Raw genomic sequence first — 14,517 nt, forward strand, 5'->3', positions numbered from 1 at the left:
CTCCCCATATGGTGTTTAATTTCATCCCGTACCTCTAAAATTATTGATGCCTTCTCATAGGAGAGGATGTCAAAAAAGTTCCTAAAACAAAGATTAAAAAATATGCTAACACAATGATAACATATATGTGGATCAGTGTCAAAATGAAATCAACTGTTCTTATCCTAACTAGAGAAAGTGTGTGTGTGTGTGTGTGTGTGTGTGTGTGTGTGTGTGTGTGTGTAAAAGTTCTGGTTTCGCCTAGAGATTTGACAGCATAAAGCAGGGACTCACACCGACTCATGAAACACCTACCTATGATATGATTCATACATCTTGATATTTGGTATTTGTAATGTCCATGAATCACAAATATAATTTTAAAACTCTAAGAATGAAAGGGGCCCACTCCATTTAATGCTTGCGTCCTCTTTATTTGTCCAGGTGTAGCATGTATCTATTAACATAACATCTGGACCAGCTGGAATACTCATGAGAACTTGTTCTCAATGCTTTGAGTCTAAGGAAAAAAGCAAAGCCAATGATTATTTCTAAATTATCTTTCATATGTTTTGCATAAGAACATGCTGATACTTAACAATAACTGTGGGCTTATTTCTAAGTCCTTGACAAATGAATTGCAGTAAAGTGAAGTCTTAAAAGGACTCTGGGGCTATCTGCATAATTTGTAGGAAAAAGTGTTGGCTTATACACAATAGAAAAATCAAACAATGGAATAGCGAGTATTTATGTGTGCTAATTATTAAGAGTTACCAAATACCGAATGACCCTAAAAGAATGGTGTCCTATCAGAAACTTTCCTTGTTCTGTGAAGTAATTTATTCTGACTCTTTCAATAGGATGCAATGTCCTGACACAGAGCATGAGAACCAGAGCAGCAGTGAGGTTTGTCGTTGTCATTGCTGTTGGTTTGTCTATTTGTTTTCAGATAACCTTGGTGTGTGAAGTTTATCCTGCTTTGTCAATAGGAAACCATCTCAGAGGTCTATTTCTTGAGATGACTCCTTCCTTCCTGTCCCCACAGGGATAGAGTAGGACTGAGAAACCCTGGTCTGATTGAGGCCTGACAGGTGCAAGGCAGTGGTTGGAAGTAGGTAATCCCTTTTCTTGTCCATCAACAGGAATTGTGGACAGGATGGCACTCACACAACAAAAGATAAGTTAGCAAGAAAAAAGTATGGCACCCTGATCCCATCGAAGACTTGTATGCTAGAGAGACATCAGAAAGCTGAGCGGAGAGACTCCTGGGTAATTGCTCGTGCTTAGGTTTAGGTTTCATGCCACATGGACAGCTTTTTGGAAATGTGATTGGGTGACATGAAGTGATCAAAGGGTGACAAATTGGTAGAAAGAAACCTAGCAAGGCCTGGCTGCTCTGATTATTATGTGGGTGGTAAGATGGTGAGGATAGCCATGTTCGAAATGTTTTCAGTGAATAGCAGACTAAGCGTCTATGGAGGAGAGGAAAGGACATAGGAAAGTGACTCCTAAACATACTTGGGGCTGAAAGACTGAGCAAAAGGGAAACAGGAACACTTACAAGATGGTCTATACCGTTGAGGCAAGAGAGCTGCTGAGGGAAGAGTAGCAAATTATGGTAGTGTGGCATGTGAAAGTTGAAAATTAACCACCAGATTGGAAACCAGGGGTGGTATGGATGTCTGTGGCCAGGGGACTCAGTAAAAGTGACTTTAGTTGCCTGGTCAGTTAGTGGAGCTGGGTATGGATCTTAGTAATAGAATACTTGAATGGCATGTGGAAGATCCCGGATTCAATCCCAGTATGGACGATAACATTTTAATGTTTTTGTTTGTTTGTTTTAAACACAAGTAGCAGTCATATACTCGAATGTAACTTTAGCAGTGACAAGTTACATATATAAGTGACACTTATAATCCATACATAAAGCAGTGACATTCAGTAAGAATCGCAATCAGATGTCATGCACTGTACATTAAGCATTGCTATCAGATGTTATGTTATGCGCTGAACATGGTTGGATGTGACAAATGTTGATGTCACTGGCAGCACTGTAGGTTTGCTTACACCAGTATTATAGGGACATGCGACACTACAGTGTCTGCGAGGTGACTAGACAATGGAACTATTTCAGTCCTCTTTCAAACTCTCACGACTGTGGTCCTCTATGTGTTTCCCATAACTGTACAATGGCCGCCCTTGGACAGATGAGGAAACTGAGATCTGGGTAGATATTGTGACTTGCCTTAGAATGCACTGTAGCTAACTGGCGACACTTTGGCTTGATCCCAGGAAGGCCATCTATCCAGTTTGCACCCACACTGCTTTGTCTCAGTTCTACTTGAAGCCATAAGTGGCCACAGATAATGTGGATGAGATGGTGTCCCCACGGCAGAAACTCATCCGTGGTTCATCACCTGTGTCTAGGACCAAGACTCCACATGCTGCCTCTTACCTTCAATCATTCGTGTCGCCTCCTGGAGACACCAGAAAGCAGAGCCACCAGAGTCTCTTAACTCTAACAGTCGTTGCGACACAGGATCTGGGAAGCAGGTTCAGCACTTGCACCCAAAGAAGGAAGAATTATTTTTACATTAAGATATCAAAGAGGTTCGAACATTGCAAGAAAGTTAAAAAAGAATACAAGCTCAGAATCGAGTGAAATCACAAACATGCCTGCGGGGCCCCAGATGAGTCAGGATGTATAAATAGAACGACTGGTGTTCAGAGCCCTGGTGGCGCATCTCCCTCTTCTGTGTGATGTAAATCACCCCGTGTGAGCAGTAATAGCTCACATAGCAATCAGTATCTGTAGAGTACATAGTCAGATCCGCTGTGTTGCACAACACCAAGACCATCCGTCGCTTCTGCCTGGCGTGTCCTTTCTCTTTATCCAGCAGTTAGGACTAAGGCCTGAAACCCTTAGTTACAGAACAAACTGGCTCAGGAGTAATGGAGTCTGTACGAGGCTCCAAGAAGAATAATGAACGCGCCCAGCAAGCTTCCTGCCTAGATGCAGGTGCAGAAATCAGGGGATCATGAATAATGCATGCCATGCAGATTAGCTGTAGTCCGTGCTACTGGGTTTTTGACTCTGCTACCTGCCTGGCTGCTGTGTGTGGGAAAAGGCGGAGAGCAGAAGGGTTGCCGGTTAAAATGGAGCTCGCCCAAACTCGGCATGTCCTTTCGAAGAAATCAAACTCTAAGTGATGGCAGACATGTAAAAGTTGTGGCCTGCATTTTTGGATGAAGCAGACACCGTGAGAGGAAGAAGACACTTCTCCATTCCTCCTTTGATTTTTTTTTAAAAAATTGCTAGAATTATTTGGTCACACAGATAATCAGAATCAGTTTTCTGATTTTAGTTTTTTTCCCCCAAACCATGATGGGAATTATGTATTTATAGACTTTCGTCTAGGTTCACTGAATTTTTTTTTTCTCTCAAAGATACCAATGTCTCGAATGCTTTGTACTTATGGAGTGGTGAACCCAAGTCTCCCTCCCTCGTGTTCACGTGAGATCTGATGTGGGCAGCCATGATACCAGAGACTGTGATCATTCAACTTGCGCTGCTAGAGTTGACCATGAGGAAGACAAGGTTTCTGTGGACCTTTAGGCTTCAGGGCTGCAGTGAAGGGGTTAAGGGTTTAAAGGACTTAGTGTGTAGTGGAGAGCCAATCCTTGGAGCACGCCACCTCTGAAAATATGCTTAACCCTTGGGAGCAAGACATCAGCTAGGGTCTAGAGGAAGTTCATTGTGAAGATTCCATTTCCAGAAAGGAGGACAGAATGGCTTTTGCTGCCTTCAGTGTAATTCTTACGTCTCCCTCAGATGCATATCTATACATGAGAAAGATAAGTATGTATCTTGAGGCGCTGGAATATAAACTGGCTTTCATTTCTAGCTGACTCTGTCATTTCCGCCAGGGCCCCCAGTTTGGACAGCTGCCAAGACCAACAGGTGATCCTTGTAGCTGCCGAACAGCAGGAAGTGGGCTGAGCTTGAATAAGGCAGCTCTGCAGAGGGGCTGCCTGGCCTCTCTCCATCTTTCTGCATAATTATCACCCCCTTCCCCCATGCAGAGCAGAAAATCTGTGCCGAGTGAGAGGCTCAGCTGCAGCCACCATCTAGAAGCCTAGGAGAAAAAGCATGTTAATGAGGGATGCTGGAGGGAACAAATAGGAAGGGCCATCCAGCTCCAGGTTTGGGGAAAGATGCTGGTTGGCCCCGCAGAAAAGGCTGGCCTGGTGTGTCTGTTTTGATATGATTTTTTCACGGAGCAGCAACAAGGGGTTGGAGTTCAGATAGACCCTGGGGCTTTGGTTTTAATGGAGTCTTAAGGCCAATTAAGATCATTTTGTTTCTTTCCTTCATCCTTCCTTGACTTAAATGAAAGTAATGTGTGGGTGTGAAGACTTGGGAAGAGGACTCCGGCTGAAACAATGGCTCGATCTCAGGAATCGCAGGCAAACCATCAGTCCAAAGCAAGAAGGCAGCCACAAGGCAGCTGAAGTAGGCCACAGTGCTTTGGCAGCTGGTAACTAAAAAAGCTGGGGCCGTTTCTAATTGGAGAGTGCCAACAGTTCCTGGATGCTTTGAACTCAAACGCTGCATGACTCCAACCCAAGAAGACTGGGAAGCTATATATTGACTTCTATTACCCGGCTAGCACTTTGAATTCACTTTGCCTTCCAGAACTCAAATCCAGAAACATAAATTCCAGAAAGCCTGTCTCCTGGAAATAACTGTTCACCCTTCCATTCCATCCTGTCCACAAATACCCTGTGCTTGGACATGTGGGTGAAGTCCTGCTGTTTTTGTAACTTTTACATGTAGAAATTGAGCTAAGGAATGACCACTTCATTGTCTCTTTGTGCAGTCTCCATGGGAACGGACCTAAGAGGGCTCACAGAGGGCAGGTACCATGCCCTCCATATACTATATGCACTCTTACCCCCAGGCAAGAATTACATCTTCAGAAACTATTCTGCTAGAGAGTACATCTGTTCAATGAAATTCTTGGTTCTGCAGTTAATGTGTGGCACCTTGTTACCTCAGGAGAAATAAACAACAAAGCAGGCATGGGAATTTAATTAATTGCACCTGTTTATGAAGAGCCGGTCAGGTTCACAGGGAGAACCAAGGAAGTAAACCTGAGAAAGAGTTCACTGATGAAACAGACAGTGCGCTTTCCTGTTTGCAGTGAGAAACATGGTTTCTCAATCACTGACTTACTCTTGTCTGTTTGACAGGGTACATCCATCCCCGGTATCCAGGGTCCGAGGAAATCGAATGAATAACCAGAAGTTTGCTTGGTGAGTATACAAGCTAATTTATTAGTAGCTGCAACTCCTTTCTTGCTGTGGGGGTTTTGTTTTGTGTACTGAAGCAGTCGGTGTCTTACAAATCCCAGACTTGCCTGGAATAAACCAACACACAGACGTTGATGGAATCCCCCTGCTCTTCAGACACTTCATTGATCATCATCACTCTTGCAACATCTTTTCCATAACAGATGTAATCGAACTTCCCAGGAACAGCCATTTCACCTTTGAAAACAGTGTCACCTTTAGCTTCCCCTGAAAATTTGCAGCTAATTAATCTGTTTCTTAATTTTGGTAATTACTCTTCAGATGACCTCCAGCCTCCTTCAGCCTTGACCTTGAATATCTCTTGTCTTTTTTTGCAGGGGGGTTTGGGAGGGCAATGCAAAGATCTTTAAGTGACAACTTCTTTAATAAAAGTCTAAGTGGAACTTCCAAGAAATGGCACGAAGTTGTTTCAACCACAGGACATTTGATAAATGATTCTTTGAGGAGACAACAAAATGACTTCAAAAATGTTTTTTTTTTTTTTTTTTGTGAAACCAAGGAAGTAGATATTGGTTCAGAAATCTATTATTTTATATTATTACACAAAATTAGCCTTTCAATTTATAATGTATCATGGAAAAGAAGATAAAAGAAAGAAAAATGAAAGAATTGAGTCGTGTATGGTACTTCAAAAATAGATGGAAATTCATAGATCTCTCTCTCTTCCCTGTTTGATTATACTTAGAAAGGATTTTGATTAGAAACTGATTTTTGTTTAATGTGGGAAGACGAGTGCCAATGATTCCCCTTCCATATTAATTATATTTCTAAACCAGGATTATTTTTTCGCTTTCTTTTCTTTTTAGAAATAAAAATGGCATTTTAAATATTACCTGATCGGTTTGGCCTCCACTGCCCATTAAATCTAATTAGCCCTCACAATAGCCTGGTGTTCTTGTGAAATATTATACTTCGCTGTCTCAGAGAGGGAAAGGAAACATGGGGAATGAAGCTTTTTGTTTGCCCGCCCAAAGGCTGGGCATCCCTGATGGTCACGCTAGGTCCTTAAAGCAAGCTGTCCCCTGCCAGACCTGGAAAGACGAGAGACTAAGAAGCCAGGAGATACGGAGAGAAGGCAAGGGAGAGGCCAGGTGCAGTTCGCACTGTGTAGACTGCATTCCACCACGGTGCAAGGCACATTATACCAAAGAAACTTTACTCCCTGAAGAGAGCCTGCGATACTCAGGAGAGCAACCTGAGCTGACGATGCCAGGGATGTGGTCAGCCGCGAGATCCAGTTTCCGCCCCGTTGCTATGAAGCGCCGAATGGGAAACACTGACAAGATAATATATTTTCTCTCTCTCCCTTTTTCTTTCTACACAAGAGGTAATTTGTTCCTTGATAAAATTTGTAGCATGTCGCCTGGTATGTCTAAATGGTTTTACCTTTAAATAAGGGATCCATGAAAAGGATTTTACCACTAGCCCTGAGAACGTTCAGCTCATACTTACTTAACAGCATTTATTTATGTCCTAGGCACTCCTAGGTTACAAGCACTGGATTAGAAAGATAAATAAAGCCTGGTTTCTATCTTCAGATGGCTTGTAGGGCAGGGATGTGTGTGTTTGTGTGACACACAGACCCCATCAATGCTCTTACATCCTGATGCTCCCAGGACACTCATGCTGACACTCATGCTCACATACATGTGTGATAAGCTTTGGTTATCTCATGGAATAAAGATGAGACTCTGTGGACATGGGTTTGCAGTGTAGAATTCAGAGGGATCAATTATCACATGTATTTAAGACCAATCTGAGAGTGGAAGTACTGAGGGGGAAATGTGTAGGACGAAAGAAACTCAGAAGCCAATTCCAAAAACCGAGACTACAACATAGTGCTAGAGTTCTTTCTTGGCACACTCCAAAGTACTGGATTTGATTCTCAGTGCTCGAAAAAGAAAAGAAAAAGAAAATCCAGCCCAGAAAAAGAAAACTACTAATATATTGTTATAAGGGAAAACAGAGATGAGCTATTGTGTCCTTTAGAGGGGAATACACTGGGGTAAAGACAGATTGTTAGTAGGGAAAACAGAGATGATATATTATTGTGTCCTGTCCTTTAGTGATGAAATCAGACATGGAAGAAGATGGAGACATTTCTAAATTGATTCTAACCGGAGCACAGATAGATTTAATAAATAAACTTGTTTGGTCAGGCACTAGCTAAACTGTCTATGATCTATACTACCTTGAATCTTCCTTAGGTAAATAGTGTGACTCTGGTGTATGGATAAATCACCCTGCAAAGGCGAAGCCCATGATTCATCCAGCATCTGCTCCTAGCGAAGTGATAAATGGTTGATACTTGGTCGTGAAATATTGACTGTGAAAAATTCAGAAAGTTTAACTACTCATCGGGCAGTAGTGGGTACAGGCGAGAGACATTTGTTTGCCTCAAAATAGAAGTTGGGGATAATTTGTAGACTTAGATGTCAACTTCATCACTAGATTGGCTTTGCTGTCGTTAGAACTCCTAAGAGTATGCATGAGACCTAAGAACAGTGGACTTGTATGTCTGGGATAGCCAGTGCTCCAGTCAGTTAAGGCTGTTCTTCAACTGGGCAATTTAAAAAAATCCATAAATATTGGAAAAGCTTGAACTTCCACTGTGGAGTTTGATGTCCACTGAGTAGGTTCTGGAAGGCAATGGCTGTGCCTGACAGTCCCTAAACCATTGATTATTATTGAGTAAAGCAAGTTGAAAAATTTTTAAGTAGCGTTTTCCTCTGCATAATCCTGACACAGGCAAGTATCCACTAGCCCCTTTCCTGGTTACAGCGCTCTGGAGGAAGAAATATGTGGGCACGGATGTCTTTTCAAAACAAACAACATCTGCCAAAACCAAAAGGAAACACATTAACATTGTGTTCACGTTCAGGGACAGAACCAGGGCACCAGAGCTTATGGGGTCCAGTGACAGATGCTAAGATGCAGCCAGATTTGAGCTGTGTGTTAACTTCCAGGGATTAAGGAATGAAAGGAAGACCTTCCTACAAAGGATAACATCACAGCAGTAAAGAAACCTAGGTCATTATATGATTAATTTAATAAAGAGCCAACAGAAGAAAGTGGGCCAGTCCAGATACAAGTCCCCTCCCCTCACTGCCTTGTACTGTGGAATAGTTGATTGGGGGATTGTTGACCCTTTGGGCTTTAGGCATATGAATGTCTTTCTCTGAGCCATGCATGGAATTTCTCCTCTATCTTATACTATGGCTCCTAGAAGCAGGTGTCCATTAACTATTAGAAGGGAGAGGGGAAAATAGTTTCCTTGCACTACTCCTTTGGTTCATAGGCTGAGATTCTGTTGATGTGACTAACAAGAGAGAGGCTATGATAAGAAAATCGAAGACTTATGAATGCATTCACTCCTCATTAGTGGGGGAATAAACCCACAAGTGGCTCAGAGTGAGTGACAGGTGGAACCTACGCTTCTGTAGTGTCCATAGCATCTTACCAGAGGCTTTGTTTCATTTTGTTTTGCTTTGTTTTGTTTTAAGAGATGATCAGACAAAGAGAGCGGACCTTGGGCTTCTAGGGATGGCAGGCTATGGAATGTTAGCTATGTAGGGGACTCTAATGAGAGGGGAAAGCTGCGCAGGTGGGGTCCCTCAGTGTCATCTCTAGATTGATATAGGTGTCTTTCCTGGTAGCGATGATTCTGTCCTTCTGGGAGGAAAGGTTTTCTCATATCTGCTTTTTTATAAAGATTTGCTTTCATGTGTGTGGGGGCAGGGGTGTGGTACGCAGGTGTCCACAGAGAACAGACGACTTCCTTTGATCCTTGGAGCTGGAGGCTATTGTGAATCACCCATCATTAGTACTGGGACCCAAACTCTGGTCCTTGGGAAGAGCAGTACATTCTCTTACAATACTTAGCTACCTCTCCAGCCTATAGCTGCTTCGTTTCCTTTGCCTTGTGTCACAGGAATTCTTATGCTAAACTGCTACATTTTAGGACATCTTGTTCCACCAACTTTTATTATCTTCTTTTAGGACATCGTTTCTTCTTTCTTGGACATGGCAATGCAAAAAAAGCATCTTTCAGGCAAGCGGGGATAGCTCACTGTTGAAACACTTAATGTGAAGTTAGAGTTCCATTCATTGTAGACATGTTTGGCAGAACCTTCCCTCCTACCAAATCCACAGGGGAGACCATCTCCAAGTCTGATATCCACCATTATGTTCTCAAACCTGCAATACAAATTGGGGATTTGTGTGTTTGAGTGTATGTGTATTGTAGAAGAGTACTAGGAGGGGATCTGTGGATTTTTTGTCAAACAGACACTAAAGTTAGGTTATGGCTGCAGATACTGGTAAGTTGTGCTAGTGCTTAACAACATGGTGATCTCTGAATTTGTGCATCCTTAGTTGTTCAAAAGCTCTTCTCCTTTTTCCCCCTCCAATCCTCCCTGTTCCTAAAGATTTAAAGGACCTGGTAGTGGTCATTGTTTAGTAGTGGTAGTGGTTGAACAGAGTCTATATGAGTCACTGCGTGCATTCATACTTGGTACCACATAATTGAAACTTTATGGTTATTTTTATGCTGATACAGAAAGTAAAGCATTTCTTCTCATTAATAGAAATTGTCCTCAGGAAAGCAGAAGTAATTTTCTCTATTAGATGTTGCTATCACTATCTCAATTATGATTTTTCTCTTACCAGTATGCCCAGGATTGTATAGACAAGGAAAAGTCCTAATTTGAATCATCTCCAGCCACCAAATTATGCATTCTGGATTGAATCACATTGAATATTTGAAGTGTGTGTGTGTGTGTGTGTGTGTGTGTCACAAGTTTTTGTAGAGGGCAGAAAGTTCATATTCATACATGTTTTACTGTAGGAGATGTGCTATATCAAGTATAAATATTTATATCCATACGACTGCCTTCATGGAATCTCAGAGAGGGATAAAACCCCAGTTCTTTTTGCCATAAAAACAAGATGATTCTTTCTTGTTTAAACTTTTTCCCATAATAAAGGAGGACACTGAGGCTGTTGCTGGGAGAAACTGCTCAGAAATTTGATGTAAATTCAGCCATTTAAGGAGAGAGAAAGATTTGCGAATTGCCAAGTTCGAAGTTGTATATGCATCACCAATTCAGGACAACCCCATCACATTACTCAGATAAAAATGAGAGACCCCAACACAGAAAAGGAAAGCTTCAAACCTGGGCATAGATCCAAGTTCCTGCTCACCTGTCTAAATAGTCTTTCCACCATGTGGTAGTTGTCTCCCAATTTGGAAACTGGGGAAAACCTTCAATCCTATGTCACATCCATTTGCTACTAAGCAGAAGGCTTTGTCTAGGAAATTCCCACTACAGTAATGTCAGCCTAACAGGGAAAATAAGGACGATGAAGCCATTACTGCTCGAAAGCGAGTTACAAATACTCCCGCCAATGTTTTGACCATATTTATGGGCAATAGCGATTGTGTCCTGTTAATTATTTCTTGACAGAGAACAAAAGCATGGATACCATGGGTAGAGCTCATTATATGATGATTCCCGTTGCATAAATGCCTCGCCATTTGTGATTTTTTTCCAGCCCATGTGACTTGGTAAATAAGCCTCAATAAGCCTTTGAGTTTGGTTTAGAAGAAAGCTTTCTCCTATAAATGGGCCACAGATGATATAACTAGCAAACCTATTTGCACTTTCACCCTGATTACAATAAAAAGTACGCCTCTAGGGGAAACTACGTTTCAGTCTATCTGAATCCACAGCTATTTCAATGTTTTACACCTGCTCATGTATCTCTGATTGTTTATTATGGTTATTTCATTATTTTGAGCGCAAGCTAACTTCAAACTCTCTGCCGTCCAATCCCCGCTCTTTCCACATCAGCTCTCCTAGTGCTGGAGTTATGGCCAGATGTACCACATCTGGCTTAGTTCATTCTTTGGTAGCATCAGCTACCTTGTTTTACCTTGGTGACAATTACATGTACTTAAATTCTGTGTTTCATCTTCAAATTGATTTTATTTAAAAAAAAAAAACTTTGGTCTGATTTTCTTAAATTCTCCTATTACCCAGAATTTCAGCAAGAGACCTTCATGATGAAAATAGCAAGTTGGTCCTGTTCCTGCTGATGTCAGCTGAATATCTCTTTCACCACAATAAAGATGATGTGAAAAAGAAATTAAGCTAGGTTATTTTCTGTAGTTATTTTCTTAATTATATGAGAATTGGGGCTATAAGATCATGCTGAGCCACGGAGGTCACCAAGTCTGAGATTTTGGTTTTTTTTTTCAGTTACAAGTGTGTGAATGTTTTGCATTCATTAGCCCTCAGTGCAGAACCATATGTAAACGTCACACTGCAGACCTGGCATATGGACACACAGGCCACCAGTTCTTGTTGGTTCATCTTATCTGTTCAACCCAAATAGGTATAGGACTATCAAGGTATAGAACTACCAGGTATCTAACTATCAAAATAACGCGTCATTCTCACACTAACGAGGACATTAATTTATGCTCTAAAGTGATTTGCTTAGTTCTAGTGTTTGGTGACTCTTCATATAATTTTAATTTGCGAGGTACAGTTTATACTGCAATGAGTATTTAAACTGCACATGCTCCCAACTTATTCTGGAAAAGCAACAAGTGCTATTGCTTACCGAATTTAAAATTACATCATGTTGTTATCCTGTCAGACTCCTTTCCCTTTGAAACCTGCTCAGATAGTAAAGTTTAAAATAAATAATGTTATAATGAAATCTGAACAAACGGAATTATTAATATATGCATTGCATAAAATGGTATGTTCCAATATGAAAATAAGTATGTGTTCCATATAATAATACCATTGACTACGCTTTTGTTTAGGGGTATGAGGAGGGGTCTGGTGTAGCCCAGGCTAGCCTATATCTCATGTAGCTAAGGCTACATTGAAATCTATATCTTCTTCCTGTCAAGTTCTGGGATTACAGATGTGTACCAAGACAGCCGACTGAGAAACTTATTCTTTTACTATAATGTTCAACAGAAAATTTGGCTAATGTAAGCAAAAGAGAAGAGAGAGAAAGAGAGGGGGGAGAGGGAGGGAGGGAGGGAGACAGAGAGAGAGAGAGAGAGAGAGCTATGTTCCATATAAGTATTTGAGAGAAAAACAGCTAGAATGGAAGCCCAGTCAAAGCTCTCACTGTATCTATGAAGATGCTGGGAATGGTGCAGTAATAACTGCAAAAGGCCTACCAGTAGGGCTGTTGCATGGACTATAAATTTATTATGATCTGCATATACCACCCCCCTCTTTTCGCATACTCAGAGGACTCATCATGGACACAAGATAACCAAGTTATCAATCATTTCAATAAAACATACTTGCATATTATTGTGACAGTTATATCTGGCCACTGGTTTTTATAAAGTTTCTTGATCATTTACCTAAAACCATTAACATGTGTTGGTATAGCAAGACATCCTAATATATGTATCTTTTAATATCTTAAAAGGGCAATAGATGATGCATTTATCAAAATATTTATAACAACTCAGTATCATTGGTCCCAGCTATATAAATTCACAGCTAATTAGCTGCCCATTCTGCTGGAATCCACTGTCCATTCTGCAGAATCCACTGTCCATTCTGCAGAATCCACTGTCCCTTCTGCTGGAATCCACTGTCTATTCTGCTGGAATCCACTGTCCATTCTGCAAAATCCACTGTCTATTCTGCTGGAATCCACTGTCTATTCTGCTGGAATCCACTGGCCATTCTGCAGAATCCACGGGCCATTCTGGAGAAGCCATTATCTCTAAGTTTCCATTCACCTTAGCTTCCTTCATCAGATGGGAGTCTCCAGTTAGAAGTAAAGACAACTAAGTGAATCTGACTGCTATAAATCAAGGAATTCAGGAACTCTAGAAGAGGATAGAGTGAAGGGAAGTAGAAGAAGAAGCCCTGACTCAGAGCAGCAGGCCAGGTCCAGAGGAAAGACTTAGCAGGCCAGCTCTGACCCAGAGGGCCCCAGCCCAGCACCTTCACACTGCCCCTCAAACTCGGCATAATGGAAGATGGGTCATTATGATGGGCTTCAGACTGGGTTGTATCTAGTCCTTGGCCAAAAAAGGGAGGGTGTGAGCGTTAACAGGACTAAGGCTATTTCAGGAGGAAAGGGAGGGAAAAGGGTTGTTGTTTCCTGAAGGACAAGGAGGTTTTAGTGGCAAGCCATGGAGAAGTCGTAGGCTGGCCACCTTCAGTTTTCCCTTCTGTTCAAAAAGCAAAGAAGCTGTCAGAGTTAGGAATTGGGAACCTGAATAATATCCCTGGGAGGCTGTAGTTTCTCATCTTTCCAATGATACCAAGATATTCTATTATCAGTAGCTAAACAAAGTGTTACCCTGTTATTTGATGGCCAGAAGAACATAAAGATGCTCAGGCAGAACACATGCAGAGCCTTTCCTCGGAGCACACACTGTTTCATTCTAATCACCGCAGTCCCTCTCTGTAACATTGAATCACGCAATCGGAAATGCTCCCTCTAAATGGAAAACGCACATTATGTTGATACTAAAAATGGGCAGAGGACAGCAGAGCCTCCTGGGAGGTGCAGAAAGCACATGGCCGGAAGCTTGTGTTCTGGTGGGTACATTTACCTTTGAACTTCCGCATCCCAGTATTTCTCTCGCATCAGTCAAAGAGTGCCAGGCCCAACCAGTGACAGTCTCAGCGAGGTGCTTAGGAGATCGTACTCCTCCCTGGAGCATCTTGAAAGAAAGCGCTTCATAAAGCTAGATCTTTAGCAACCATCCCATTTTGGCTTCATATAAAAACAATCTGTTTCCTGCCACTCTGGTCATTCATTCACATGCTTAGTATTTACCACACACTCTGATGAGGCTACAGTTTGCTTCAGTTCTCTCTGGCCTTTCTTAACTCAAACAATTTAGAATCCTGGGCCTATAGGTATGTTTAAGAGCAGGTATGGTTCAATACGATCAGTAAATATATGTTCTAGAAAGGGTATGTGCCACAGCTAAACAGAAAGGGAACTCGTAGGGCAGAATGCAGTTTTTCCTTCAGTTTGTCCAGAAGAGCAGCATTCTGTGTCCTTGTCATTATGTGAACATTGGAACTGCTCCCCTGAGGTACAAAATATGGAGAGCATTTATAAACCAGCACATCAACGTACAGCCTGTTTAAAAACAAAAAC

At 41.7% G+C, this 14,517-nt stretch overlaps 1 protein-coding gene across 8 annotated transcripts in view; it reads left to right on the forward strand.

Annotated features, from left to right (window-relative positions):
• Klf12 (KLF transcription factor 12) overlaps positions 1–14,517 on the forward strand; it is a 409,277-nt gene that overhangs the window by 332,450 nt on the left and 62,310 nt on the right. For all 8 annotated transcript variants that reach the window (XM_052190795.1, XM_052190787.1, XM_052190791.1 and 5 more), the window contains one exon: positions 5,233–5,295. In XM_052190795.1, coding sequence (XP_052046755.1) covers positions 5,233–5,295 — 63 coding nt within the window. The remainder of the gene's footprint in view (positions 1–5,232; positions 5,296–14,517) is intronic.

This window comes from Apodemus sylvaticus, chromosome 8 (genome assembly GCF_947179515.1).
Source record: "Apodemus sylvaticus chromosome 8, mApoSyl1.1, whole genome shotgun sequence".
Classification (NCBI taxonomy): domain Eukaryota; kingdom Metazoa; phylum Chordata; class Mammalia; order Rodentia; family Muridae; genus Apodemus; species Apodemus sylvaticus.